At 45.2% G+C, this 27,820-nt stretch overlaps 1 protein-coding gene across 5 annotated transcripts in view; it reads left to right on the top strand.

Annotated features, from left to right (window-relative positions):
• Positions 1–27,820, top strand: part of LOC137640067 (ubiquitin carboxyl-terminal hydrolase 20-like) — a 318,666-nt gene that overhangs the window by 196,707 nt on the left and 94,139 nt on the right. For all 5 annotated transcript variants that reach the window (XM_068372501.1, XM_068372497.1, XM_068372498.1 and 2 more), the window contains exons 9-10: positions 22,566–22,884; positions 23,035–23,333. In XM_068372501.1, the coding sequence (XP_068228602.1) occupies positions 22,566–22,884; positions 23,035–23,333 (618 nt within the window). The remainder of the gene's footprint in view (positions 1–22,565; positions 22,885–23,034; positions 23,334–27,820) is intronic.

The raw sequence follows: 27,820 nt of genomic DNA, 5'->3' as shown, positions 1-27,820 counted from the left end.
TCATACGTAGTTATGAACTTACCTGCCCTCAGTCGGAAGTGAGACCTCCCCCATGGAATGTGGTTCGAGTTCTCAGGTCTCTTAAGAGACCTTCCTATGAACCATTACGCCAGGCATTAGATCGCCACCTAACCTGGAAGACTGTATTCCTGCTAGCTTTGGCCTCGGTCAAGCGAGTCAGCAAACTTCATGGTCTCTCATATGATGTCGCGCATTCAAGGGGATGGGGGGAGGTAAGGTTCAGCTTCGTCCCTCGATTCGACTCCTTCTGGATTTCTAGTCTCCGTACTGTAACAGATGACCCAGACCATCTCTTACTATGCCCAGTAAGGAGCTTGAGGCTGTACCTCAAAAGAACAGCCGCAGCCTGTCCTCATGTGCCAGCACTATTCGTCAGCACAGGAAGGACTAAGAGGAGGGTCACCGAGAACACCATCTCTGCATGGATTCGCAGGGTCATTGACCTGGCACTGAATCCAGACCCTCCTCCATCACGTCGCCCCAGAGCACATGATGTCAGAGGCATAGCTACATCCCTGGCCTTCAAAAGAAATTTTTCAGTGACGCAGGTTCTTCAAGCTGGGGTGTGGAAACGTCAAACAACGTTCACATCCCACTACCTGCAAGACGTGACCCACAGGAGACTCGATACGTTCTCTATCGGTCCTGTGGTGGCTGCACAACAGCTGGTTTAAAACCTCAGGCTCCTTATTAGACAAGTAGCAGAAGGTTTAGGGCATTGTTACCCGGTTGTAGTCTGCATGAATGAAAAGGTTTGACTGGCCCTTATTCTTTTCTTCATCATCCCCTCTCTTGGGGAAAGCAGCATCCTGGGTTCTCTGCATAGCTGACCTCAAACCACTGCAGGTAAACCATGCTCCCTTGTGTTCCTAGTATTAAGATTAATACTGTTACGTCCCCACACCCTAGCGAGGTGGTATTGGGAAAGTCCTAGTCTACAAGTTTCCATCTAAAGAACTTCAGAACAACTTTCTAGGACGAGTCACACTTCTTCATACCTTTACACACAGCTTGCGTAGGCCGCAGACCTTACGTAGCAAGGTTCTAGCGAGGTGCAGGGACTCCTTATTTCTTGGGTGCTTACACAATCAAATAATGAGTCCCCGGGCAAAACCAAAAGCCAGACTGGCTGGGACGTCCACCCTTCCTAATGGGTGAGTCACCCCTATGAAATAGCATGGTTTGTATTCCAGTTACGGAACAAATGACAAATTCGTAGATAATTTGTATTTTTCCTAACTATACAAACCTTAGCTATTTAACCAAACTTGCCCGCCAGCCTTATCCCCCTTGAAGTCCTACCTCCAAGCAAAGTAAGCTCAATCACAGGTGTGTGAGAGGGGGTGGGGTGTAGCAAGCTACCCTCCCCTACCCCCGCTAACTAGCGGTGTGGGTAGTAAACCCCCGTTAAGTTTTAATGGCTCGTCATTTCAGCTAAGCCGAAAGTAATACCCCTATTAAATAGCTAAGGTTTGTACAGTATAGTTAAGAAAAATTCAAATTATCTACGAATTTGTCATGTTTTTCAACGTGCAATTATATTTAAACACTACCCTAATGTCTAGTTTTTTCAAAAGGGGTATTATTACCAAGGTGCCGGTTGATAACTTATTGGATTTCCTGTCTATTATTTTAGATGCTTATGATTTACCTTTATCAAACCATTCTATTATTGAACTCATTTTTCTGTGCATTAAAAATTGTACAGTAAATGTAGTTTTAATGGAGATTATTAGGAACAAGTTTTTGGTATGGCCGTGGGTAATCCTTTGTCCCCACTTTCATCCAACATATATATGTATTTTTATGAATAGAACTTACCAGGCAGTTATATATATATAGCTTAGTCTCTGACGTTCGGCAGAATTTTTTAAAAATCGCGGCAACCGCCTTGTGGTGGTTGTGCGGTTAGGTGGTTAACAACCCTTACAGAGTGGTACTTGGAATAATTCCCGTTTTCTGTTCCTCAGATCATCTCTGCTGGCCGGATCAACAACACCGTTGGTCCGCCATTAGAGCTTTTCGTTTCGCTTTCCCTGTATCGCTGTACCGGACTTCTTTTTGGTGAAGTACATTGATTTGGGGATTTGGCAATCGTGTTTGTTGTTTTTTCTGATATTTATTGAGTTGTTTAATATGAGTGAGAAACTTCATTTTCGTGTGTGTGTGAATGAGGAATGCAAGGTGAGGTTACCAAAAGTTTCGGTAGACCCTCACACGGTTTGTTTGGGTTGCAGGGGTTTTGATTGTGCACTGGATAATAGGTGCAAAGAATGCGAGATTTTGAATGAGAAAGATTGGTTAACTATGAAGCGCTATGTGCGCAAATTAGAGCTAGATAGAGTAAGGAGAGCTTCTAGATCTAAAACTAAGTCTGCTAGTGAACCTAGTCTAGATATATCAATTGAACCATTAATTAATTCCTCTTTGGAAGTTGATCCTTCCCCTGAGGTTTTAACTCCTGCCCCTTCTACAGGATCTGTTTCGGCGCATGACCCTCGGTACGCCAGGATGGCTGCTGAGTTGAAGGCTATTAAAGATCAACTTGCGGCCTTAAAAGGTAAGAGTGAGAGTGAAGTTAGTGCTTGTGAAAGTGCAGTGGAGGTGGCGACTGATCGAACCTGTCATTACCCTAGGTCTAGACCTCTACCAAGCTCCCAGGACCAAGGGAGAAGGTACGTCGACGACCGAAAGAGGGTGAGAGGTGCGTATCCTCGGTCAGCCGTCGCCTCAGACAGTCCTGTTATAAGCTCCCAGGCTGCTCTTGACCGCCACGGAAAAGGTGTGTCGGATGTGTTAGTGTCTTCCCTGGATCCCTCTCCCAGACGCAAGTGGCTATATGAGCTACGAGACCGACGAAGAGGAGGTTGAACTGAAATGAACAGTCTCGTTCTCACTCCCCTGGTTCTAGTAGCCACGAACCTTGTCCTTCAGGGGACGATTTGGATACCGTTCCTGTGAAGAGGACGAAATCAAGAGCCGATTGTCAAGATAGACCAGCGAAAGATCCTTCTCCTTCTACCAGCGCTACTCGACAGCTGTCTCCTTCGGTACCGCAGGATCCAGCAGAGGTTGCTAAATCGTTCATGACGGTTATGCAAGAGCAACTTTTCTCTTTAGTGCAAGCTTTTAGCCGCCCTCCCTCCCAGTCAGACAGACTTAAGGATGACTTGTTACCTGTCAAGAAGTCAACTTCTAAGAGGGAACGGAGTTCCTCTCCAAGGGAACCTCTGCGCGCTTCGTCAAAGGCATGACACTGCACTCCTTCCTCATCTGCTCGCCTCCAGGACGATTCCGTCGGGCGCTCTCGGCGCCAGGACGTTTCTGCCTCTCGCTCTCGGCGCCAGGACAATTCCGCCTTTCGTTCTCGGCGCCAGGACGATTCCGTCTCTCGTTCTCGGTGCCAGGACGATTCCGCCTCTCGCTCTCGACGCCAGGACGATTCCGCCTCTCGCTCTCGACGCCAGGACGATTCCAGCCTTCTTCTTCAGGACGATGCCGCTTCTCGTCGCCAGGACGATTGCAGCTCTCGGCGCAAGGACGCTTCCTTCTCTCGGCACCAGGACGCTTCCGCCTACCGCCTCAAGGACTCTTCTAGCGCTCGGCGCCAGGACGCTTCCGATTCGCGGCGCCAGGACGACACCTACGCTCGGCGCTAGGACGCAAGCGGTTCTCGGTGTCAGGCTGCTTGCAGCCCTCCTCTACAGGACGCATCCTTTGATCTCCCTCTTTCGGATTTGGGTGAACCTTCTTCCCGAACGAAATCTGTAGTAGAGTTGGGACAGGGCGGCCTCGATGATGTCTCAGAAGACGAAGACAAGCCTGCTGACGCTGCTGGCGACTACAAAGTTCTTTCTTGCTCCTTCCTTGAGCTGTATGGGGTGGAATTTCAACCTTCTGCTCCTTGTTCTCCTCAATCTCAGTTTAGCAGGAAGAAGGCCAAGAAACAGTCGGCCTTCATCAAGATGAAGCTCTATTTCTGCTAAGAAAGCTCTCACTAAAGTGGACGAATGGATGAAGGAACGTAGACAAGTGGTTAAGACCACCTTCTCTTTTCCACCAGCTCGTCTTGCTTCGAAGGCTGGTATGTGATACGAGACTGGGGAACCTCTGGGTCTGGGAGTGCCTACCTCCTCCCAGGGTGACTTCTCTGGTCTTGTGGACTCTGCCAGAAGGCATGCCCTTAACTCGGCCAAAGTTACGTGGTCAATGTCTGAACTTGATCACCTCGTCAAAGGGATTTTTAGAGCCTTTGAGGTTTTTAGTTTTTTGGACTGGTCTCTTGGGACTCTGGCCAGGAAGACAGAGCAATTGGAGGGAACACAAGACCTGACAAGTATCATGTCATGCATGGGGAAAGCTCTGAGGGATGGAGCTAATGAGTTGGCTTCCCTTTTTTCAGCAGGAGTCTTGAAGAAGAGGGCCCTGTTATGTTCCTTTGCTTCGAGATCTGTGACTGTTGCGCAGAAGTCTGAACTCCTTTACGCCCCCCTGTCTCAACATCTCTTTCCTGAGGTTCTTGTCAGAGATGTTACACTTTCTCTTGCACAAGAGGCCACTCAAGACCTCTTATCGCAGTTGGCTCGGAAGCCTTTGCCAGTCGCTCCTTCGTCTCTGAAGAGGGAGGAGAGAAAATTCCAACAGCCCTTTCGAGGTAGGGCTCCTTCGAGATCCGACTTCAGAGGAAGAAGACAGGAGTCAGGAGCAAGGACGAATAGAGGCTCGTTTAGATCCCTCTCCAAGAAATGAAGTACAAGTCTTCCAGACAACGATAGGGGCAAGACTGTCACGTTTTTGGCAGTTTTGGAAGAGAAGAGGGGCGGACACCTGGTCCCTCTCAGTCATCAAGGAAGGAAACAAGATCCCCCTTTTGAAGAAGCCTCCTCTTTCAGGTACTCCTCTAGCCTTAGTGGCTCAGTACGCAGATGCAGGGAGACAAAAGGCTCTTCTGGATCTGGTCGATCAGTTGCTGGACAAGGGAGCGATAGAACCAGGTTTGGACATTAACTCCCCAGGCTTTTACAATCGCCTGTTTCTGGTACCCAAGAACTCGGGTGGATGGAGACCCGTCCTGGATGTCAGCTCTCTGAACGTCTTCGTGGAGAAGACGAAGTTTACAATGGAGACGACTCGGTCTGTGCTGGCAGCAGTACGTCCAGGGGACTGGATGGTGTCTCTCGATCTGCAGGACGCTTATTTTCACGTCCCCATCCATCCGACTTCGAGGAAATACCTGAGATTTGTGATCCAGGGCAAGTGCTTCCAGTTCAGGGCACTTTGCTTCGGTCTCAGCACTGCTCCCCAAGTCTTCACCAGGATAATGGCGAACGTGGTAGGCTGGCTGCATCAAGAGGGGATAAGGGTATCCTTTTATCTGGACGATTGGTTGATACGATCACGTTCGAAAGAAAAATGTCTGGAGGACCTACAAATGACGTTCATGATGGCTCAAGAACTGGGGCTCTTCATCAACAGAGAGAATTCGCAGACCGAGCCGAATCAGACTATTCTCTATTTGGGGATAGTTCTGAATTCAGTTCATTTTCGGGCTTCTCCCTCCCAGGAGAGACAGACCAAGTGCCTCGAGAAGGTCCGAGAATTCCTGAAGAAACAGAAGTGCTCAGCGAAGGAGTGGATGAGTTTACTGGGAACTCTCTCCTCGCTCGAACAGTTTGTGTCTTTGGGGAGACTGCACCTAAGACCTCTTCAACACTTCCTATCAAAGGTGTGGAACAGGAAAACACAGGAAGACTCCTTTTCCTTCCCCATTCCAGCAGAGGTCAAGGATCATCTGATGTGGTGGCTAGATCCAGCTTTGTTAGGAGAAGGGATCTCCCTGTAAAAGAAGAACCCAGACCTAGTGTTGTTCTCAGACGCGTCGGAGTCAGGATGGGGTGCAACACTAGGAAGCCAAAAGGTCTCAGGCTCTTGGGAAAAGGGTCAGATCAGATGACACATCAACAGGAAAGAGTTGATGGCCATTCTGTTAGGCCTAAAGGCCTTCAAAGACTCAGTGTCAGAGAAGATAGTGGAGGTCAACTCGGACAACACCACAGCTCTAGCTTACATCAGGAAGCAAGGGGGGACTCATTCTCTGTCTCTGTTCGAAACAGCAAGGAAGCTCCTTCTATGGTCGAAGGAGAACAAGATAGAGTTGTTAACAAGATTCGTACAAGGACAGAGGAATATAAGAGCAGACCTGCTCAGCAGGAAAGGGCAAGTTCTTCCCACAGAATGGACCCTCAACCAGCAGGTCTGTCAGAGTCTCTGGAAGTTGTGAGGGAGACCTCTAATAGACCTTTTCGCCTCCAACCAGAACAAGAGGTAGACTCCTTTTTGATGGATTGGACGGGGATGGACACATGCGTTTCCCCCGTTCAAGATCATCAATCTGACCGTCAGGAAATTCGCTCTCCTTGATTCAGGACGAATGATCCTAGTAGCTCCATTCTGGCCAGCGAGAGAATGGTTCATGGAAGTGGTGGACATGTTGATGGACTTCCCAAGAAGCCTTCCTGCAAGTCCAAAGCTTCTCGAGAGGTATCATCAAAACCCCCTCGCTCTCAAACTGACTGCCTTCAGACTATTGAGAAGCTTGTCAGAGCGAGAGGATTTTCGGCGCAAGCTGCAAAAGCTATCGCCAGAACAAGGAGGGTCTCTTCACAAAGGGTCTACCAATCTAAGTGGGAGACTTTTAGAGCTTGGTGTAGGCAGCACAAAGTTTCCTCAACCACTACCTCTGTGAGTCAGATTGCGGATTTTTTGTTATACCTCAGACAGGATGCTAAACTGGCAGTATCCACGATCAAAGGGTATAGGAGTATGCTCTCAGCAGTCTGTAGGCATAGAGGCTTAGATTTGTCTCAAAATAAAGACTTGCAAGACCTCGTGAAGTCTTTTGAGACAACTAAGCAGGTTCAGTTAAGGCCCCCATCTTGGAACCTGGATGTGGTTCTGAACTGTCTTTGCACCAAGAGGTTCGAACCCATCTCGCAAGCTTCTCTTAGAGATGTAACGAAGAAAACCCTCTTGCTGATAACTCTAGCCACAGCTAAAAGGGTCAGCGAAGTTCATGCCATTGAAAAACAAGTGGGCTTCAGTCAGAATGGAGCGGTTTGTGCTTTAAGGATTGACTTCCTCGCCAAGAACGAGAACCCATCAAAACCCTGGCCGAGAACTTTTGAGGTTCCTAACCTCACTAATCTAATGGGTCAAGAGCAGGAGAGACTCCTCTGTCCAGTTAGAGCCCTTAAAGCTTATTTGTCTCTCACTAAGAATGTGAGAGGTGCATCTAGCTCCTTATGGTGCTCGGTGAAAGATCCGTAAAAACCCCTTTCTAAGAACGCTTTGTCTTTTTTCCTGAGGGAGACTATAAGAGAAGCTCACCTCTTGTGTGAGGAAGAGCACTTCGGCCTTTTGAAAGTGTGGGCTCACGAAGTGAGAGCCATTGCTACTTCGCTGGCATATCGTAAGAATACTGTATGTCAGTTAGGTAAATTATGGATGCAACGTTCTGGAGAAGCAACTCTGTGTTCGCCTCTCATTACCTCAGAGAGGTAAGAGTGGATTATGAAAGGTGTTATACCTTGGGCCCATACGTAGCTACGGCTTCTGTATTAGGCTAAGGAGTTACTACCTCCCCTCAACCTTAGTTTTTGTATACCTGTGTGTGGGTTGGTGTTTTGTATGGTTGTCTGAGGACGTCGACTTGTGGTACAGTACCCTCAGTCTAGATAGATAGTTTATATCTATTCTGCAAGGTTAGGTGGTTAGTTTTAGTAAGGTTGCAGTTTTTAATATAAGGGACGAAGGTAGTTCTGAAGTCTAGTCAAATTGTTGGTCTCATCCTGTTGACAGACTCGATTGAGTTGTTTTCAGCATGACAGGTCCACTCCTGGCTGACACTCCTAAGGGAAAGCGACTCTAAAGGCAGGAACCTTTGAAGTCAGCTACCTTAGCAGGTAAGGAATCAAGGTGTTTTTTCTCCTACAACTTTTTGTTGTTTCCCCAACGATGTTTACCGTCTGTCACCCTCCTCCTAATGTGTGAATCAGCTACAGTACATATATATAACTGCCAGGTAAATTCTATTCATAAAAATGGAGTTTTTATGATAAAACAAAGTTTTATGAATACTTACCTGGCAGTTATATATATATTTTAAGGCCCATCTACCTCCCCTCAGGAGACAGGTCGGGCAAAGATGATCTGAGGAACAGAAAACGGGAATGATTCCAAGTACCACCACAAGGCGGTTTCCGCCATTTTTGAAAAATTCTGCCGAACGTCAGAGACTAAACTATATATATAACTGACAGGTAAGTATTCATAAAACTTTGTTTTATCATAAAAACTCCATTTTCTTTAATCTAGATTAATTCCTTCAGTGTGGTCTTCCCAAATTGTTTGGTATCGATATGTTGATGATGATCTAGGTATTTTAGAAGAAAATTTTAATCATGAGGGTTTTGTGTCAATCATTAATTCATTAGTACTATCTATAAAATTTACTATAGTAGATGAAGAAAATAACCGTATCCCATTTTTAGACATAATAGTTAGGGAAACAGATAAATTTAAGTTTTTTATTTATAGAAAGGCTACCAATAATTTTTCATATGTACATTTCTACTCCGGTCACTCTAGAAATATAAAGCATTCAGTTTTTTCCTCCACGTACCTTAGGGCATTTAGAATTTGTAGCCCTAAGTACATTGAGGATGAGTTCACTAAAATTGGAAAAATTGCAACAAATCTTTGCTATCCCAAATATTTCTGAGAATAATGTATGAATAAGGCTAAGAAAACATTTTATAGTGTCCAGCTAGAGAGAAAGGAAACAATTAATAATTCTCTTCCGGGGAGAATTGCTGGCAGCTCGATGAAGATCTGCAACTGCTATCTGGTCGCTGAAGACTGCGTTTCTCCCCTTAGGTTTGGGGGAAGGCAAAGTCATCCTTTGGGAGGACATCTCTCTAGTCTCCAAGAGAGATCTTTACATGTCCAGCTTGTGACTTACCCCAAGGACGACGCTTCTCCCCTTGGGGCTGGGGTAAAGCAAAGTCCGAGGCAATGTCCTCCTTTGTGAGAGAGATCTTTTCGTGCCTTACGCCGAGGACTACGCTTCTAACCTGGGCTGTGGGAAAGCATAGTCCTAGGCCATGTCATCCTTCGTGATAACCCTCCTCCCATCTGCGAGAGAAACCTTGTGACCAGCTTTTTGTGATGGACCGCTCTCTCTCTCTCTCTCTCTCTCCAGAGGAACCTGTTTGACGTTGGGGGATCCGTTGGGTGGAATAGTTTCTGACCATTCGTCATCTTTGGTTTGCTCCTTCCCCTGTGGTAAGGAGACACCTGTTTGAACCTTCTGGTTCTCGTCTCGTGGAACTCTCAGGTTCTCGTGACGGTCACACTGAGCCTTCTGGCTCTCATCACCCTGAGTCGTAGGGCTCTCGTTACGCAGAGCCTTTGGGCTCTCGTAATCCTGGGCCTTCGGGTCCTTGCTATGCTGAACCTTCAGGCTTGATACGTTTACCTCTCGGCTCTCGTAACCCTGAGCCCTCAGGTTTTGGTTGCGTTGAGCCTTCAGGTTCTCGTCGTGCTTAGCCTTCAGGCTCTCGTGACCGTAAGCCTCCAGGCTCATGTTACGATTTGCCTCCAGCATTTCATAATACAGAACCTGCAGGTTCTCAATCACGGTGAACATCTTGGTTCTCGTGACTACACTTCTTTGGGCTCTTGTCACACTAAGCCTTTGGCCTCTCGTGGCTTTGAGCCATTGGGCTCCGTCGTGTTGAGACTTCGGCCTCTTGTGACTCCGGGCTTTCAGGTTCTCGTCGCTTTGAGCCTTTGGGCTCAAGTGACTTCAGGTCTTCAGGCCATCGTCATGTTGAACCTTTTGATTCTCGTGATCTTAAGCCTTCGGGTTCTCATCTCGCTGAGCCTTCAGGCTCTAGGTACATACAAGCCACAAGAGATACTTTCTTGTCTCTTTCATCCTCCTTTAGGAGGTGGGAATCTGTCCCTCTTTATCCTCGCGATTGGAAAATCCGGTCTTATGGAAAGACGGGGTTCTTCAAGATACCATTGAGCTTCTTTGATCACACCTTACAGAAGTCTCCAATTTTAGCCTATCCTGTTTGAACGAGTTTGATCCTCAAACCCTGTCATGCAAGGGGAAGGCTTGCAATCATGCAAAAAGTTAGCCCATGGCTTCCTGTATGCGATCAACTACTAAGACTAATACTCCTAGTCCCCTTTTCAGACATCTGTTTTTCATCCTTCATGTCAGGGAATGGTGCTTCAGTTAGCTAACCATCGAAGGTTGTCACAGATTCTTACCCTAGGGTCAACCTTCCCTCTCAGGATCCTCTGGTTCTCTAAGAAATCCAAGCAAGAGACTGTCCTGATTAGGATGTTGCCAGACAAGAATCTCATCCAGAGAGTCAATCTCCTCGGTTTTCCTGGATTTTACGTTTCCTATGGAAGCATCAAAGAAAGTGGGGTAGGCCACATACGGTACCACATGTCCTCAGGACTATGGTCAGAGGACGAATGGTACTATCTCCTAATCTCCTAAAAAGGTATCTTCTTCCCTCGGGAAGATTTGCTTACCATGAGAGCAGTGATTTGTCTATTTTCCCATTCACTGGAAACAATACCTGCACTTACGTGGTCTCCCCTTTTGGGGATCCTGTCTATGGGTTTTGGAATTTTTCCAATCCACCCCACCTATGGAAGACTTCCTCCGCCAGCCTCAGTTCAGAGGCCTTCCTTCGAGAAGCAACGCAGATAACGACTCGCATTGATCTTCTTGCTGCGGGAGAAAGACTGCATTTACCTGTTAGGCTCCATTTTTATTTGAGCAATTCCTCCGAGGGAAAATGGCTTTTACCTGCCATCGAGCAGGTCTCATTGGCAGTCTAGTCTCGTTAAGAGACTCGTATAGCCCATCAAACTCACCTCGCTGGCAAGACTCATCTTGCCTAAGAGACACGTCTACAACATTGGAGAACCTATTGAGGACTTCCTTTTTGACTAGATTCTCTGTGGTGAGGATTGTGTAAGGTTTGTCTCTCTTCTTGAGGGTGTTATTCGAGTAATAGACACTCAAAATTGCCATCAAGAGAAAGGGCTTACCTAAACTCAGGCCATGTGAGGCTGTTGCTCATTCTTTGAGCATCTCCTCCAGACTGGAAGGATATGCCTTTTTCCCTTGTCTCCAATTATCGCTCTTCACAGAGTTTGAGCTGACCTACCTTAATCGGGTAATAAAGTCCCTCTACGGGGCACAGGTTGCCTCCTTCGGTCCCTGGGTTGCACCCCGAAGACCCAGAATCCCTAGACAGCAAATCTATACCTGATCTCGAGGACAGGTCTCTTTTGGTGTTACCCTCGCCCGAGAGAGTTGGCATACTCTATGGATCGCTCTTAACGTCTTTCACTCATGGCGAGGAACCAAGTAAGATCCATCTTTTTTTTCTACACAGCTCGAACCTTAGGTTCAAGCCCTTTGGACTGGAATCTTCCGTATCGTGATCAATGGCTATTATACCAGTGATTAAATTGAGGTTATATCTCAAGGAAGATACAATAGCTTGCCCCAAAGGTTCAGCTCGCTTCACCAACCCCAGGATGGTCGAAGGAGGCTTATCAGGATCTCTTTCATGACTAGGACCCACGGAGTCATATACCAGTCATTGGCTCCCTCTCCTTCTCATAGAGGTGACCCAGAGCTTATGACGTTTTAAGGTGGAATTCGCACATAACATTTACAAACAGCTACCTTGTGGTGCAGACCATGCCAGTGGCAAGGTGAAAATGTTTCTGACCTTCAGCTTCACCTTCCTCTAAGACATAACCCACGGGAGCATGTAGATGTTCTCCATTACCCTTTTGGTAGCCACACAATAAATGGTTTATAACATCTCGAGCTCTTTGATGGACAAGTAGCAGAGGGTGAAGGCAGAGTTAACTAAGGATAAGCCTGGGATGATTGACAAGGAATGACTGGCTCTTTCTTTCTTTCATCTTACCCCTCTACGGGGCAACAGCTCCTACGGTACTCGCAAAGCTTACCTCCACTGTCTGTGGTATAACTGTTTCCCTCGTGTAACCTAGTACCGTATAGATTAATGTACTGTACTGTTGTGTCCTCATACCCACTGGAGTGTTGGAATTGGGTAATGGCTTTGGTTACTTATTAGATTCCTGCGTTTCTTAGAATGTATTCCATAGACTAGTTACACTGCTAGCATCGCACATTAACCAATATGCTCAGGTCACTAACCGTGTTTTGCACGTCTAGTTTAACGAGGTGTCAGGGTTTCTCCCTGTTACGTGCACAGGAAAGCCACAGGTCAAAGCCCAGCCAGTTGGTCAGGACTTCCACCCTTCTAAGAGGTGAGTCTTCCCTATTAAATAGCATAGGTTTGTTAGTGGAGGAACAAATGACAAATTCAGAAGTAATTTGTATTTTCCTTAACATACAAACCTTTAGCTATTTAATCAAATTGTCCCCCCATCACTTGGCCCCCATAAATCCTGCTTACAATCAAAAGTGATTAGATTACACTAGTGTGTAAGAGAGGTGGCCGGGTACCCGGTTACCCCTCCTACCCCTTACCGCTAACTACAGTAGCGGTAGGGTAGTTCTACCTCGTTAAAAAGTCTTATGGCTATTTTCAGCTTCGTCAAAAGGATAATCCCTATTAAATAGCTAAAGGTTTATACATTAGGAAAAATACAAATTACTTTTAAACTTTTCATATTTATATTTTTATTGGGAATTATTGTTTATTTATTTCTGATGTTAGGTGTTATGATTTATTCATTAAATTTCATTACAAACCTTTAAGAATGTGGGTATATGTGTATTTATGGATGTGTGGAATGCATAATGTTAATTTCTTTTATTTCTTATGGGAAAAAATCGTTTTAGAATGTGAGCATTTTGTATTATGATCTTGTACCTGGAACGAGTTAAGTTCGTAAACTAAGTTACTACTGTACTAGAAAGTGTATTAGTTCCGTAACTGAAATACAAACCACGCTATTTAATATGGGTATTACTTTCGGCGTAGCTGAAATGACGAGCCATTAGAATTTTAACGAGGGGGTAGGGAGCGGTAGCTTGCTATCCCTCCCCCCCTCACACACCTGTGATTAGCTCACTTTGCTTTTGGCTCGGGTGACGATCAGACGTGTCTGCTCCCACCCTCGCTTACTTTGACAGCCTTTGATCTTAGTTTTTGCTTTTTCTTTTTAGTGTGTTTGGAAGTTGACCTCTACCATGCGGAAGTGTCCTGGCTTACCTGACCGCCCTTGCGGAACGTATATGTCGGCGGTGGACATAGACCCTCACACCTTGTGTCCTTTTTGCAGGGGCCAACGGTGTGAAAGAAATAAAGTATGTGGTGAGTGTAGGGAGTGGTCTACCTCCCAGTGGGAGAGGTTTTCCCGGCACCGGAAGAAGAAGTCCAAACGGGATATTTCTCCTCCAGGTGTTTCCTTGAAGAGAGAAAATCCCAAGGACTCTTCTTCCGTAGCCTGAACCTCCTCCGAAGCTCCCACTCGATCGGTCTCTCCCGAGAGGCCGTCGAGTTGTAGAGTAGGCCGTACTTATGTTCACCAACCTCGGGGTTCGGGAGAGGGAGTTGCCTCCCATAGCGAGGCAGCTCCTCCTCCTCCCCCGGGGGAGGATATTTCTGATAACAATGTTTCTAACAATGATTTGTTGCAGCTTTGGGCTTCCTTGGGGCTTCAGGGTTTGCCCTCCAAGGAAGCCCTGTTTGACATAAACAGGTTGGACGCTGCTGTCAAACAGTCGCTGACGGTAGCAGAGGTTGATCCTCTGTTTATCGTCGACGTTGTTGTGGCAGGGGCTTCCGACGAGTTAGGTCAAACCCCTGCTATGGTTCCTGATGCAGCTGAAGGCTTAGTTCCCCCCTCCGAACATCCTTCGAGGGAGGAGCTAAGTCCAACGGTCTCTCCTACAAGTGATTCTCCCCCTCGGGTGAGTTCACTAACAGAGACTCCTCTTCGGAGGACTGCCGATGGTCTGCCTGCTGCCCCCAGAGGACGTATCAGACAGAACGCTCGCCCTCCTCTTTGCCGTAGAGGCCTTCCTTCTCCCCACAAGGGAGTTAGGAGGTGCCTCTTCGATTCTTCGTCCTCGCAGTCCCCCGCAGAGGATCCTCCTCGCCGTGCACCAACCGTTGCAGCTGTATCCCTGGACCTCTCTGCAGATCGTTCACGATCACCTTCGCCTGCCAGACCTGCTGACCTCCCATCTCTGTTCCTGGCCGCTGACGCGCTGTGGGCGCCCACGCACCCCGTTATCCAACAGGCATCGGTCCCTTTGGGGCAAAAGGGGCTTTCTCACAATGTGAGTAAGTCCCTTAAGCGCCAGGTATCCCCTGCGCGCCAACGTTCTCCTGCACGCCCACGCGCAATGGCGTGCAAGCGCTCTCCTGCTGTTCCTGAGACTTCCCTTCAGAGACCACCTGTTCCAGGGACAATGCGCCAGCTATCTCCTGTGGCTGAGACTATGCGCCAGCGGTCTCACCTGCGCGCCAGCGATCTTCTCCTCGCCAGCGCACATCTGCGCGCCCTATCCTGATGCGCGCCACGCGCCCACGATCTCCTGCTCGCCAGCGCTCTTCACCTACGCGCCAGCATTCGCCTGCGCGCCAACGTTCGCCTGCGCGCCACGATCTCCGGATCTGGGCGCAGGAGGGAAGAATCTTTCTTCTCCTTCCCGTCAGCGATCTCCTACGCGCCTTCAAACCTCGCCTGCGCGCGATGGCGCGCAGTCTCCATCGCGCGCACCTGTTACAGCTCCTGCTGTGCGCCCTTCTGCGCGCCCATGCGCTAGGGCTATTTCCCTGCGTATGCGCGCACACCTTCTATAGCTCAGCGAGATCCTGCGCGCCCATGCGCGTGAGCTATCACCTCCGCACGCGCAAGTGCTTGCACACCCTTTGGCGCACCCTCTGCTTTCGCCAGATCGCGCACCTGCGCGCCACTGATCACCTGCGCGCCAATGCACCCACTCGCCCACGCGTCGTAGATCGCCTGCGCGCCAACGCGCCAACGCTCCCCCTCGCCTGTGCGCGGTTCGCTCGCTTGCGCGCCATCGCTCGCCAACGCACCATCGCTCGCCAGTGCGCCATCGCTCTCCTGCACGCCAGCGCTCGCCCGCGTGCCCACGCGCGCCCTCGCCATCATCTCCGCGCGTTCTTCCCTTTCTTTTCAGGCAGGCCCAGTTGTAGTTTCTACTCGAAGGATCGCCCGATCCCCTTCCCTCCAGAGGGAGTCTCTGACAGCGCAGCTGTCAATAAGCAGCCAAGGTCCGGGCCCCTTGTCAGAGCCGTCATGCAGGCTTTCAAACCTGCCTTCTCTGAGTTTGGTCTCAAATCAATGGCAGCTCTGACCCCACTGAAGAGGAAGAGAGGAGTAGAAGTCGTGGTAACTTCTCCGAGGGCCAAGCTGGCTCCCCGGAAGTCCTTGAGGAAGACTTTCTCCCCCCCCCCCCCAGATTTTCTCTCCCTCTCCTGTGGACGAGGATTTTCTGTCCTCGGAGTCTACCTAGGTGAGACGTTCTCCCATCGCTCCAATGGGAGAAACCCCACCTCGTGTAGGAGAATCGTCCCGGGTTGGTTGGGGCGGAGAAGAGCCCACAGACGTCGTTGTTGGAGTCCTGTATTTCTCCCAGGAGGGAACCTAAGGACTCTAAGACCATCCCCAAGTCATCCTCAAGGATTCGACCAGAGCCAACAAGACCCGCAGAGAATGTCCACGTGTCCCCCCAAGAAGAGCCTTTGGGGACGGGAGACTTTGCTGCCAGTTCTCCAGGAGGGGAGCCACAGGAGTCAGAGCATGCCTTCTGGCAGGTTCTGACCCTGATGAGGCATCTCAACGTGCTCCCGGATCCTGAGATTCCTCCTCGAGAGGGCAAGGACACGGTCCTGGACCGAGTCTTTGGTACTCAGAAACCCGCTAAGGCCAGTGCGGCTTTGCCCTGGTCCCAAGGGGTGAAGAGTGCCAGGGTTAAGGTTGAGGGCCAGCTCTCCGAACTCGCCTCCTCCAGCCGTTCCACTGCTGGCAACAAGCTCCTCCCTCCTCCTCGTATCCACCAGAGGAGGTACTTTGAGATCATGGAGGAGTCTTGCCTAGCACTCCCCTTGCACCATTCTGTGGAAGAGCTCACCAAGGGAGTCCCTCTAGAAAGGCTCTCTAGCTGGCAAGTGTCTTTCTCAGCAACAGAGATCCTTAGTCAGGAGAAGGTTGCGAAGTGTACCATGCAGGCTACTTCGTGGCAGGATGTCTGGCTGGGGTTTCTTGGTATCCTGTTGCAATCCGAGGACCTGTCTAAGGAGAGCACCAGGAAGGCCCTGGAGACCTTCCTCCTTTCAGGCACCCGCACCATCGAGTTTCTGGCCCACCAAGTCTTGAACTTGTGGGCCAATTCCAATCTGAAACGATGTGATGCGGTGACAGAGAGGTTCCACACGAAGGTCCCAGCCGTCGTGGTCAGCAGGCTCAGACATTCTTCCATTTTGGGAAAGAATCTGTTTGAGCCTAAAGACGTGGAACAGGCAGCATAGAGGTGGAGGATGTCCAACCAGGACTCTCTCCTACATAGGGCTCTTACATCAAAGCCCTATAAACCTCCAGCACCTCAACAACCTCGCCCGTCCAAGACGACGAAACCGGCAGTGGCAGCATAGGTAATGGTGTTGAAGCCCTTTCCTGTCAAAGACAAGAAAGGCAAAAACTCCTCCAGGGGAGGGAAAAATCCTAGAGGGAGTGGCCGAGGCCGCAAACGCTAGGATTGTCAATCCCCTGCATGTCCACCGGTGAGGGGATGCCTACAAAGTTGCGCAATCAGGTGGCAGCAACTCGGGGCCGATTCTTGGACGATTTCCGTAATCAGTCAGGGATATCGCGTCCCGTTCACATCTCTACCTCCCCTGATAGCGGATCCAGTGTCGTTGAGCTCCTTTGCCATGGGATCAGCAAGGGGCCAAGCCCTACGGGCAGAAGTCGAGACCATGTTAAAGAAGGGCGCTCTCCAGGATGTTGTCGACGGTTCCCCAGGCTTCTTCAGTCGACTCTTTCTTGTAAGGAAGGCGTCTGGAGGCTGGAGACCAGTCATCGACCTCTCAGCTCTGAACAGGTTTGTCAAACAAACCCCGTTCAGCATGGAGACAGCAGACACGGTCAGACTTGCAGTGAGACCACAAGACTTCATGTGTACACTGGACCTGAAGGACGCGTACTTCCAGATCCCAGTCCATCCGTCTTCAAGGAAGTACTTAAGATTCAGCCTAGACAACAAGATCTACCAGTTCAAGGTGCTGTGTTTTGGTCTCTCCACAGCACCTCAGGTATTTACCAGAGTGTGCACCCTGATTTATTCGTGGGCACACAGGATCAGCATCCGTCTCATCCGTTATCTGGACGACTGGCTGATCCTGGCAGACTCGTAGTCAACCCTTCTTTGACACCGAGACAAGCTTCTGGGACTTTGCCAAGATCTAGGGATCATGGTAAATCTCGAGAAGTCTTCTCTGCTTCCAACTCAGCGACTGGTATATCCAACTCAGCGACTGGTATATCTAAGCATGATATTGGACACCAATCTCCACAAAGCCTTCCCATCAAACGATAGGATAGCAAGGCTGAGGAGGGTCGCAGATCCTTTCCTCAGACGAGAAGAACTCCCAGCCCAATCGTGGTTACGTCTCCTCGATCACCTTTCTTCCCTGGCCCATCTAGTTCCAAACGGTCGCCTCAGGATGAGATCCCTGCAATGGCGACTCAAGTCTCGGTGGAATCAAGGACACGATTCCCCGGACGTCATGGTCCCTATCGGGTCCTGCGGAACGGACGGACCTTCAGTGGTGGGTGACAGACGAGAACCTACGAAAGGGAGTGAATCTTCTCGTCCTCCCCCTGGATTTGATGCTGTTTCGGACGCCTCAAAGAAAGGGTGGGGGCCCCATGTTCTGAACCACAGGACCTCAGGCCTCTGGTCAGAATCAGAAAAGTGCCTCCACATAAATCTGCTAGAAATGAAAGCCGTATTCCTGGCACTTCAACAGTTCCAACAGTACCTGGCGGGTCACTCCTTGGTGGTGATGAGCGACAACACCACAGTAGTGGCTTACATCAACAAGCAGGGAGGTACCTTTTCAGAGCAGCTATCCCATCTGGCAGTAGAGATACTGATATGGACCGAAGTCCACTCGATTCCACTATCAGCTCGTTTCATTCCAGGCAAGAGGAATGTGCTCGCCGACAGTCTGAGCAGGGCATCCCAGATAGTGAGTACCGAGTGGTCTTTGGATTATCTAGTAGCCAACAAAGTCCTGACTTTGTGGGGTTCCCCGACGGTGGATCTGTTCGCGACAGCTTTGAATTTCAACCTTCCACTTTACTGCTCCCCAGTCCCGGACCCCGAGGCACTCTGGCAAGATGCCTTCCAACAACGGTGGGACAACATCGACGTATACGCCTTTCCCCTGTTCTGTCTGATGAGGAGGGTACTTAACAAGACTAGAATATCAGTCAACCTTTCAATGACCTTGATAGCTCCGCTATGGCATCACGCAGAGTGGTTTCCAGACCTTCTGCAGCTCCTGACGGAACTCCCGAGAGAACTTCCTCCACAACACGAGCTACTCAAACAACCACACGCCAACATCTTTCCCAAAGCCGTAGCTTTGCTGCGGCTTCATGCCTGGAGACTATCCAGCATCTCCTCACAGAGAGAGGCTTTTCGCAAGAAGTTGCTGAAAGGATGTCTCGACACCTGCGAAAGTCATCCGCAGGGGTCTACCAGGCGATGTGGAGAGTTTTCTGTGGTTGGTGTTGTGGAAGGGGTATCTCTCCACTCGATGCCACTATTCCAGCAATAGCGGAGTTTCTCGTGTATTTGCGGGAAAAAATGCGCCTTTCAGTCTCAGCAGTGAAAGGCTATTGCTCAGCCTCAAGTCTTGCCTTCAGGCTCAAAGGAATGGACATTTCCTCTTCGCTTGAATTTTCTCTACTCATACGATGTTATGAACTTACCTGCCCTCAGTCGGAAGTGAGACCTCCTCCATGGAACGTGGTTCGAGTTCTCAGGTCTCTTAAGAGACCTCCCTTCGAACCATTACGCCAGGCTTCTGATCGCCACCTGACTTGGAAGACGGTGTTCCTACTTGCTTTGGCCTCGGTCAAGCGAGTCGGCGAACTTCATGGTCTCTCGTATGACATCGCCCATTCAAGGGGATGGGGGAGGTAACGTTCAGATTCGTCCCTGAGTTTGTTGCTAAGACTCAAAATCCAGGAGTGCCGGACCCTCGGTTCGACTCTTTCCGGATTTCGAGTCTTCGTTCTGTAACAGATGACCCAAACCATCTCCTACTGTGAACAGTGAGGAGTCTGAGGCTCTGTCTTAAGAGAACAGCAGCAATTCGTCCTTGGGTGCAGGCATTGTTTGTGAGCACCGGAAGGACGAAGAGGAGGGTCACTAAGAATACTATCTCAGCGTGGATTCGCAGGGTTATCCTTCATTCCCTGAATCCCGACCCTCCTCCGTCACGTCGCCCTAGAGCACACGATGTCAGGGGCATTGCTACGTCCCTGGCCTTCAAGAAGAACTACTCAGTGACGCAGGTTTTACAAGCAGGGGTTTGGAAGCGTCAGACAACCTTCACAGCCCACTACCTGCAAGACATGACCCACAGGAGGCTCGATACATTTTCTGTCGGCCCTGTGGTGGCTGCACAACAGCTGGTTTAAACCTCAGGCTCCTTAATGGACAAGTAGCAGAGGGTTGAGGGCATTGTTACCAGGATTTAGTCTGCATGAATGAAAAGGTATGCCTGGCCCTTGTTCTTTTCTTCATTCTCCCCTCTCTTGGAGAAAGCAGCATCCTGGGTTCTCTGCACAGCTGACCTCAAACCACTGCAGGTAAACCATGTTTCCTTCTGTTCCTAGTATTAAGATATTACTGTTACGTCCCCATACCCTTACGAGATGGTATTGGGAACGTCCTATCCTAGAATTCCATCTAAAGGACTTCAGGTCAATTTCCTAGGACGAGTCACACTTCATTCCTTCACACACAAGCTTACGTAGGCCGTGGTCCTTGCAGAGCAAGGCAATTGCGAGGTGCAGGGACTCCTTATCTTTGAGTACTAACACACTCAAATACTGAGTCCCCGGGCAAAAAGCCAAAAGCCAGTAATGGCTGGGTCTTACCACCCTACCTAAGGGTTGAGTCACCCATATTAAATAGCGTGGTTTGTATTTCAGTTACTGAACAAATGACAAATTCGTAGATAATTTGTATTTTTCCTAACTATACAAACCTTAGCTATTTAATCAAACTTGCCCGCCAGCCCTGTCCCCCGGGAAGTCCTACTTCTAAGCAAAGTGAGCTAATCACTAGCTAGGGGGTAGTAAACCCTCGTTAAAATTATAATGGCTCGTCATTTCAGTACGCCGAAAGTAATTACCCATATTAAATAGCTAAAGTTTGTATAGTTAGGAAAAATACAAATTATCTACGAATTTGTCATGTTAAGCTTAAGAACTCCAACCTTAAATTGCTAAATGTCATGGAAAAAGAGTACCACAATCCAGTGTTTGAGATGACACAGAAGTTGCATATGAAAAGCATACTGCCTATCAGCTATTCAAAATGTGTTTGAAAAAAACTGACTGTAGATCCTTAGCTTCTTAATATATAGGACTTATAACCAATTCTGTTTTATTTTTTCTTTATGTGATTAAAGGTGTATTTGCCTAAATATGGTAGGAATGCTTCTTAGATACTGGTTGGAGAAAGTCAGCAGATGATCTTTGGGGATGTAATAGGTGTGAGATATGATTTCCTTGAAAGGTAAATTGATTGGTATTTTTTTAAGAGTTATTGAAAGGTGTGAGACAATGCACGGCATTGTTCCTTCAAGCTTTAATAATTGTGGTTCTCTGATGTTTAACTGTTTGTCTATCCCCTTTGATATCCTCCCACACTGTGATTGAATTTAGACTTTTTTCGGTCCTAATATTGGCCCTATTTGTTTCCAGAATAACCTCCTGAAAAAAGCCTTTTAAGAGCCCAGAAATTAAATTCATAGGTTTGGTTAAACTTCTGCATGATAATGATGATTTATTATGGTATTTATATTACTTGCTTTATTCATTGTTATGTTAATTCTGTGTTTAAGGGGACCGTCCGCTGTGTTCTGCAGTTTTTTCTGATTCAAAATGCACCATTTCTATATATGTTTTAGACATATATAATACCTTCATCATATAAAAATTTCAAGTAATTTGATCTAAAACGTTTTGATCTATTATCAAAAATCATGATTTCTGAAAAACATTTAGGTACATTTTCTCCACTAATATGACACCAATTGTATTGAAAATCCTACCATCAAAACAACTTTATAAACAGAATAATTCTGTGTGAAAGATGTTTTGTTTTACCTTTTTCTTATTTTAAATGATTTTTTTTCTTAATTTTCTTCGTCTAGATGCAAAATAATCATAAAAAAAGCGAAAAAGGAAAATGAAAATTCTGTCGCACAAAATTGTGGGATTTTTATTCCTCTTTTCAATGATATCTCTCTTTAATATTGAACAATAAATAACCGAGAAAAATGTACCTAAGTGTGAATAAAGTATGTTTTTGAGTTATAAGCTCCCAAAGATTTGCTTTAAATTTTAGCTTTTTTCTTAGAAAAATCAAAATAAACATTATTATGATAACCTTACTGTGTACTTTTATTTTTTATTCCTACACGAAGGCTCCCTAAACGAAGTATTTAAACCCTAAGTTTACTAATACACTTGGTGTGAGTGTGTCATGAGTTGCTAGAGTTTTAGTGAGAATGTTTCAGCTTTTACTCTTTTTTCATATTTCCCTTTATTCTTGGTTCTTTTTTGTTGGTCTCTGCTTACTCTTTGTTCTTTCCTTGACCATAGGTACCATTGGTCTTGATATAGAGTTCACGAGGACGTTGTGAAAATACAATGTACATACGAACTGGAAGTAAACAAACGCATGTATCGTAACTTTCATACGTCTTTGGAAACTCTGGCTGGTCTTCTCGTAAATCGTCGTAGTTTGTGTTCACCTACCTTTTACCAATGCCTTTCATCTCTGCCAGACGTACGAAATTTTTAATCATAAGTGAAAAAATCGCTATATATATGCAAAAATAAACAAGCAAAGACGATTCTGTCACACTCAGTCATGCAGACGACTCAGTAAAGATGACGTCATCATTTAAAGACCTCTTTATCTTCAATATTTGTAAAAATAATTGGATGAAACTTCTGGAGAGCATGTACAACATTTTTCTGCATACATAGAAACAATAAAACAATTTTTGAATTTTAAAGTTATGTCAAACACCATAGTTGTCGGTTCCCTTGAAGCTTACTTGAGATAGCACATGATATGGATTCTTGTAAGTTCAGTGTGTTATTATTCCAGCCGGTTTCTTACAAATATTTTTAAGATGTGTCTTTTTTTTCAGCCTCAACCACGTCTCCTCCACCAGGGAAGTTATCTGCCTCTAATGTGAATACAACGCGTAGAAAAAAGCCTCCCTCTTATCGTAGTGTCATATCGGATATATTTGATGGTACAATTGTTAGTTCTGTACAGTGCTTGACCTGTAATACTATATCCTCCAGAAAAGAAACATTCCAGGACCTTAGTTTGCCAATTCCAAGCAGTGACCAGCTGAGTATACTACAGCATTCCTCTGTCTCACAGTTACAGCAGCAAAGTAACTCTAGTAGTAGTAGCAGTCTTCATCTTGCAAAAGCATCGTGTGATGCTACAACAGATGGGTGAGCTTGCAGAGTATAAGTGTTTTTAATCACTTTTCTGTATTTTCTCTTGTTCTTCTATGAGTTAATGAATTATATGTATTGATTTTATATTCAGTGTATGATCAACTGTTGGTTGATGAAAAGTATTTTTAATTGTTTTTTTTTCAGTTGGATGTGGTGGATGTGGGTGTGGTTGAGATCCTGGCTTTGGGGACCTGCGGTGTCTTTACATCACTGTCTTGCTGCTTTCTTCAGTGCTGATGAGCTGAAGGGAGATAATATGTACTCTTGTGAAAAATGTTGTAAATTACGAAATGGGGTTAAATATTCCAAGGTTATCCAGCTGCCAGAGGTGCTGATTATTCATCTGAAGAGATTTCGCCACGAGTATATGTTTAGTTCTAAGATCAGCCAATACGTGTCTTTTCCACTGCATGGCTTAGACTTGATGCCATTCCTTCACAAAGGTAAATTCATGTGTTAATGGTAACTTTTTTGGTGGGATATGATTTAATTGGTTTATGATACTCCTTTTTTTATCCCATTCCCTTTAGCTTTATAATAGATGTTTTGAAGTATTGAAAACTGAAAGCATACTTATTGCCTGTATACTGTACAGTACATCAGTTTTGTATTTAATTGAGCTTGATACTTCTTTAATATCTAAAATGTTTGATTTATTTTAATCTAATAGTCATAATCAATAAGCGTTCCTACGCAAATACGAACCGTTGTCTTCTAGTAGGGGTAAGATTCTGGTGAAAGTAGGAAACGGCCAATGAAGAATTAACAAAGTTCTTGCAATCACCACTCTGTATCCTCTGATGGTATGGGACTGACAGTGCTCAGAGCCTTCATTCTGATTCTAGCCATTGAGCTGCACAGACATGTTCTTGATGCTCTCCAACTGGCCTAAAGTTTTTCAGTATGACTGCGAATCAACTTAGTAAAAGAGAAACCTGTCTTTAAATGTAGGAAACTTACAGAATTAATTCCTTGTATGGGGAATAAAATTCTGGGATGAGGGCGCTGTCCAATCTTGAAATGCACACTTCTCACAGGATCCTTGTATTGGTATGCAATATGTCTCTCAACACCCAAGCTGGTATGCTTGAGCACACCAGCTCTTCAGAGCATGCATTTATTATTATTATTATTATTATTATTATTATTATTATTATTATTATTATTATTATTAGCTAAGCTACAACCCTATTTGGAAAAGCAAGATGCTATAAATCCAAGGGCTCCAGCAGGGAAAAGTAGCCCAGTGAGGAAAGGAAATAGGGAAATAAATAAACGATATAAGAAGTAATGAAAATTAAAATTAAATACTGTATTTTGAAAACTTTTACAACATTAAAACACATTTGATTTATAAACTATAAAAGGACTTATGCAAGCCTGTTGCTCCCCAGTAGGGTCTTATGACAGTTCCCCCAATGAGAGTAGAAGAAAATGGTGTAAGGAGGAACAAGTTTTCATTCTTGTTGGAAGACATATACTTTGTTATTCCAAGAGCTTGGAAGCACTATGCCTCCGAGCTTGCAGGTTTTGGACCCGTATCATCATTTATTGATGCATATGTACAATCTTGAGTAGAGAAAGGCATAATGTTAGCTTGTCTCCTTTTCACCTGCCCGTCTTTGCCCCATCTCCCTCTCTGCACAGCACAACAGCCCCTCTCTTGCTGAGAAATATGCATGATAACTTTATAGCTAAGCCATGTGAACTACAGTATTCAGTAATAAACCCTTTGCATTAAAATTGTAATGATGGAAACTATTAAAAGAAGTTCATACATACATTAAGTTAAAAAAATACTTGATACAGTGGAACCTCTACATACGATTGTTCCAGCATCAGAAGTAAAATTCAATCAAATTTTTGTCTCGACACCCAAAGTCATGCTCCAACATCCGATGTAGATCTTGTTTACGCCGGTAGATGGCAGCACGTGGGAGGTACGCCATTGAGCGTCGAGTTGGTCTGTTCTCTGTTCTCGTGTGTATCGTGTTGTTGTCCTCTGTTCGGTCTGTTAATAACAGTGCTTATTATCTTCCTTTTCTCACATTTCCTTTTTTATTTTACCTATAATCATGGTGCCTAAGAAGCTTAAGTTTCAGTACAGGTATTAGTAGTGGTGAGAAAAGGAAGAAGGCAATTCTTTCATTAGAATTGAAGAAAGAAATTATAGAAAAACCTGAGAGCAGTGTGCATGTGAGTGATCTGGCTAAACAATATGGCCGGAATATGTCTACGATCTTGACAATCATCAAGCAGAAGGCGGCCATTAAAACAGTCAAACCATCGAAGGGGATCACCATTATTTCAAAATGTCGTAGCAATACCCTGGAAGAGATGGAACGCCTTTTGTTGATAGAGGTAAAGGACAAAATATTGTTGGCAATGATCATTTGTGAGAAGGGCCAGCATGATGAACAGAAAGAAAGAAAGTGAAGCAAAGAAAACTAAGATAGCATTAACAAGCTCTTTTAAAAAAGTCTCTCTCTCTCTCTCTCTCTCTCTCTCTCTCCTCTCTCTCTCTCTCTCTCTCTCTCTCTCTCTCTCTCTCTCTCTGCAAAAACCTAAAAGAAGGAAAAGGATGCATTTACAACAAAAAATGTTGATATATGCATCCTGCAACCATGAATGAATGTAAGAAAACTCAGCAAACTGAAAAGAAAAATGAAAGCAAAAAAGAAACAAAAAAGCAGGCCGTGTATATACCGCGCTTTGAACCAAGAGCCCCAAGATATGAGGCCTTTCAACCCAAACCTGCACATTTAGAGCCCAACTACAAAGAATGCATCTATAATGCCAGGGGTTGGTGCAGATATGGGGACAGTTGCAGGTATACACACACAAATAAATATGAAGGCGAAAGAGCAAATATAATAGAAAAGTTGGATTTTTTAATGGCAGAATTCTGGGAAATGAAGAAAAGAACATCATATCAGAACAGGAAGGAAGCATGGGAGAATCCATATTATTACCAATATTAAATAATGGGGATGAAACACAAACCATAATAGTAATGAATGCACAGGGTTTAGTCACGAGTAACTCTAAAAGGAAAATAGAGTTCTTAGAAGAACTAACCCAAATTGAAAAAATAGATATATTAAATATAAGTGAAACATGGTATTCCCAAGAGACTGGCAGTGATGACCAGATAAAGGGTTTCCAAACTTATAGATCAGACAGAAAAATAGGAATCAAGGGGGAACCGCAATATATGGAAGAGACATAAATCAAGGAAAAATATGTGAAAAATACAGCAACACTGAATGTGAATTGATTGCGGTAGAATTTGAATTTGAAAAACTAATGAATATTGTAGTTTACAGACCCCCAAACACTAAGGAGTTTGACATAATAATAGAAAAAATAGATGATATATGTAGAAACCATAAAGACTGGAATATACTCCTATCCGGAGATTTTAACTTTCCTTTCGTGGATTGGAAAGAACGGATAGAAGAAAGTGGTTGTATGTATACATATAAAAAAGATAGTAATAGTAGCGCAGAAGATAAGAGGCAATTTGAAAAGCTTCAAGATATGCTATTAGAACATAATATGCAACAAATAAACCACATTCCAACAAGAAAGGAAATGTCCTAGATCTAGTATTTGTGAATGAGGTGAATTATGTTAAAGAAATAATAGTGTATAACACGGGAATTTCAGACCACAATGTCATAGAATTGATAGTTCATTCCAAAGCAAGTGATCACAGAATTAATAAAAGCACAAAACTTTGGGAAGGATATGGAAAATATAACTTTTACAGTAAGAATATAAAATGGTCAGAAATAAATGAAGAACTGAATAAAGAATGGAAAAATGTATTTATAAGTGATAATATACAGGTAAATACGGATATACTGTACAAAATACTGGAGAAAATTGTTGAAAAATATGTACCGAAAAAAACCAATAAACAAAAGACGTACATACCAAGAGACAGAAGGATCTTATTTCAGAAAATTAAAAAGTGGAAGAAAAATCTTGCAAAAGAAAAAAATTTGTGGAAAATGAGGGAAATAAAATATAAGATAGAAAATGCAGAACAAAAGATTATACAGTCGAAAGAAAATGAAAAAAGGGACTTAGAAGAAAGGACACTTCAAAATATAAAAAGAAACCCCAAAGTACTTTACTCCTATGCAAAAAAGATGAATAAAAGGAGAATAGAAATAGGCCCTCTAAGAATTGAAGGACGGCTAACGAATGAAAAAAAGGAAATATGCAACATATTAGCAGAAAAATATAAGAGTGAGTTCACGCCAAGAATTGCGAATGAGAATAATGAAACAGAAATGAGAGAAGAAAATGTTGAATATCTAACGGATATAGATATTAATGAAGCAGATATTGTTACGGCTATAAACGAAATTAAAAATGGATCGGCAGCCGGACCAGATGGAGTTCCAGCGATTTTGTTAAAAAAAACTGCAAACACTATCGCGAAGCCACTTGCAATACTGCTAAGACAGAGTATAGATATGAGCGAGATATATGTTAAACATAAATTAGCTTATATAACCCCTATCTTCAAAAGTGGATCAAGACTAGAGGCAAGCAATTATAGACCTGTTAGTCTAACATCACATATTATGAAAGTGTATGAGAGGGTAATAAAAAAGAAAATAATGAACCATTTGGTCAAAAATAATTTGTTTAATATGGGTCAACACGGTTTCGTACCTGGAAAAAGTACACAGACCCAACTGATAGCTCACTACGAAAACATATACAATAATATGATAAATGAAAAAGACACAGATGTGATCTATCTAGATTTTGCAAAAGCCTTTGACAAGGTAGACCATAACATATTGGAGAAAAAAATGAGAAAGCATAATATTGTGGGAAAGATAGGAAAATGGGTAAAAGAATTCCTGCAAAACAGAAAACAGATAGTGGTTGCAAATGACGAGAATCAGAT

This window comes from Palaemon carinicauda, chromosome 4 (assembly GCF_036898095.1).
Source record: "Palaemon carinicauda isolate YSFRI2023 chromosome 4, ASM3689809v2, whole genome shotgun sequence".
Taxonomy (NCBI): domain Eukaryota; kingdom Metazoa; phylum Arthropoda; class Malacostraca; order Decapoda; family Palaemonidae; genus Palaemon; species Palaemon carinicauda.
This window is presented reverse-complemented; position numbering and strand designations above follow the sequence as displayed.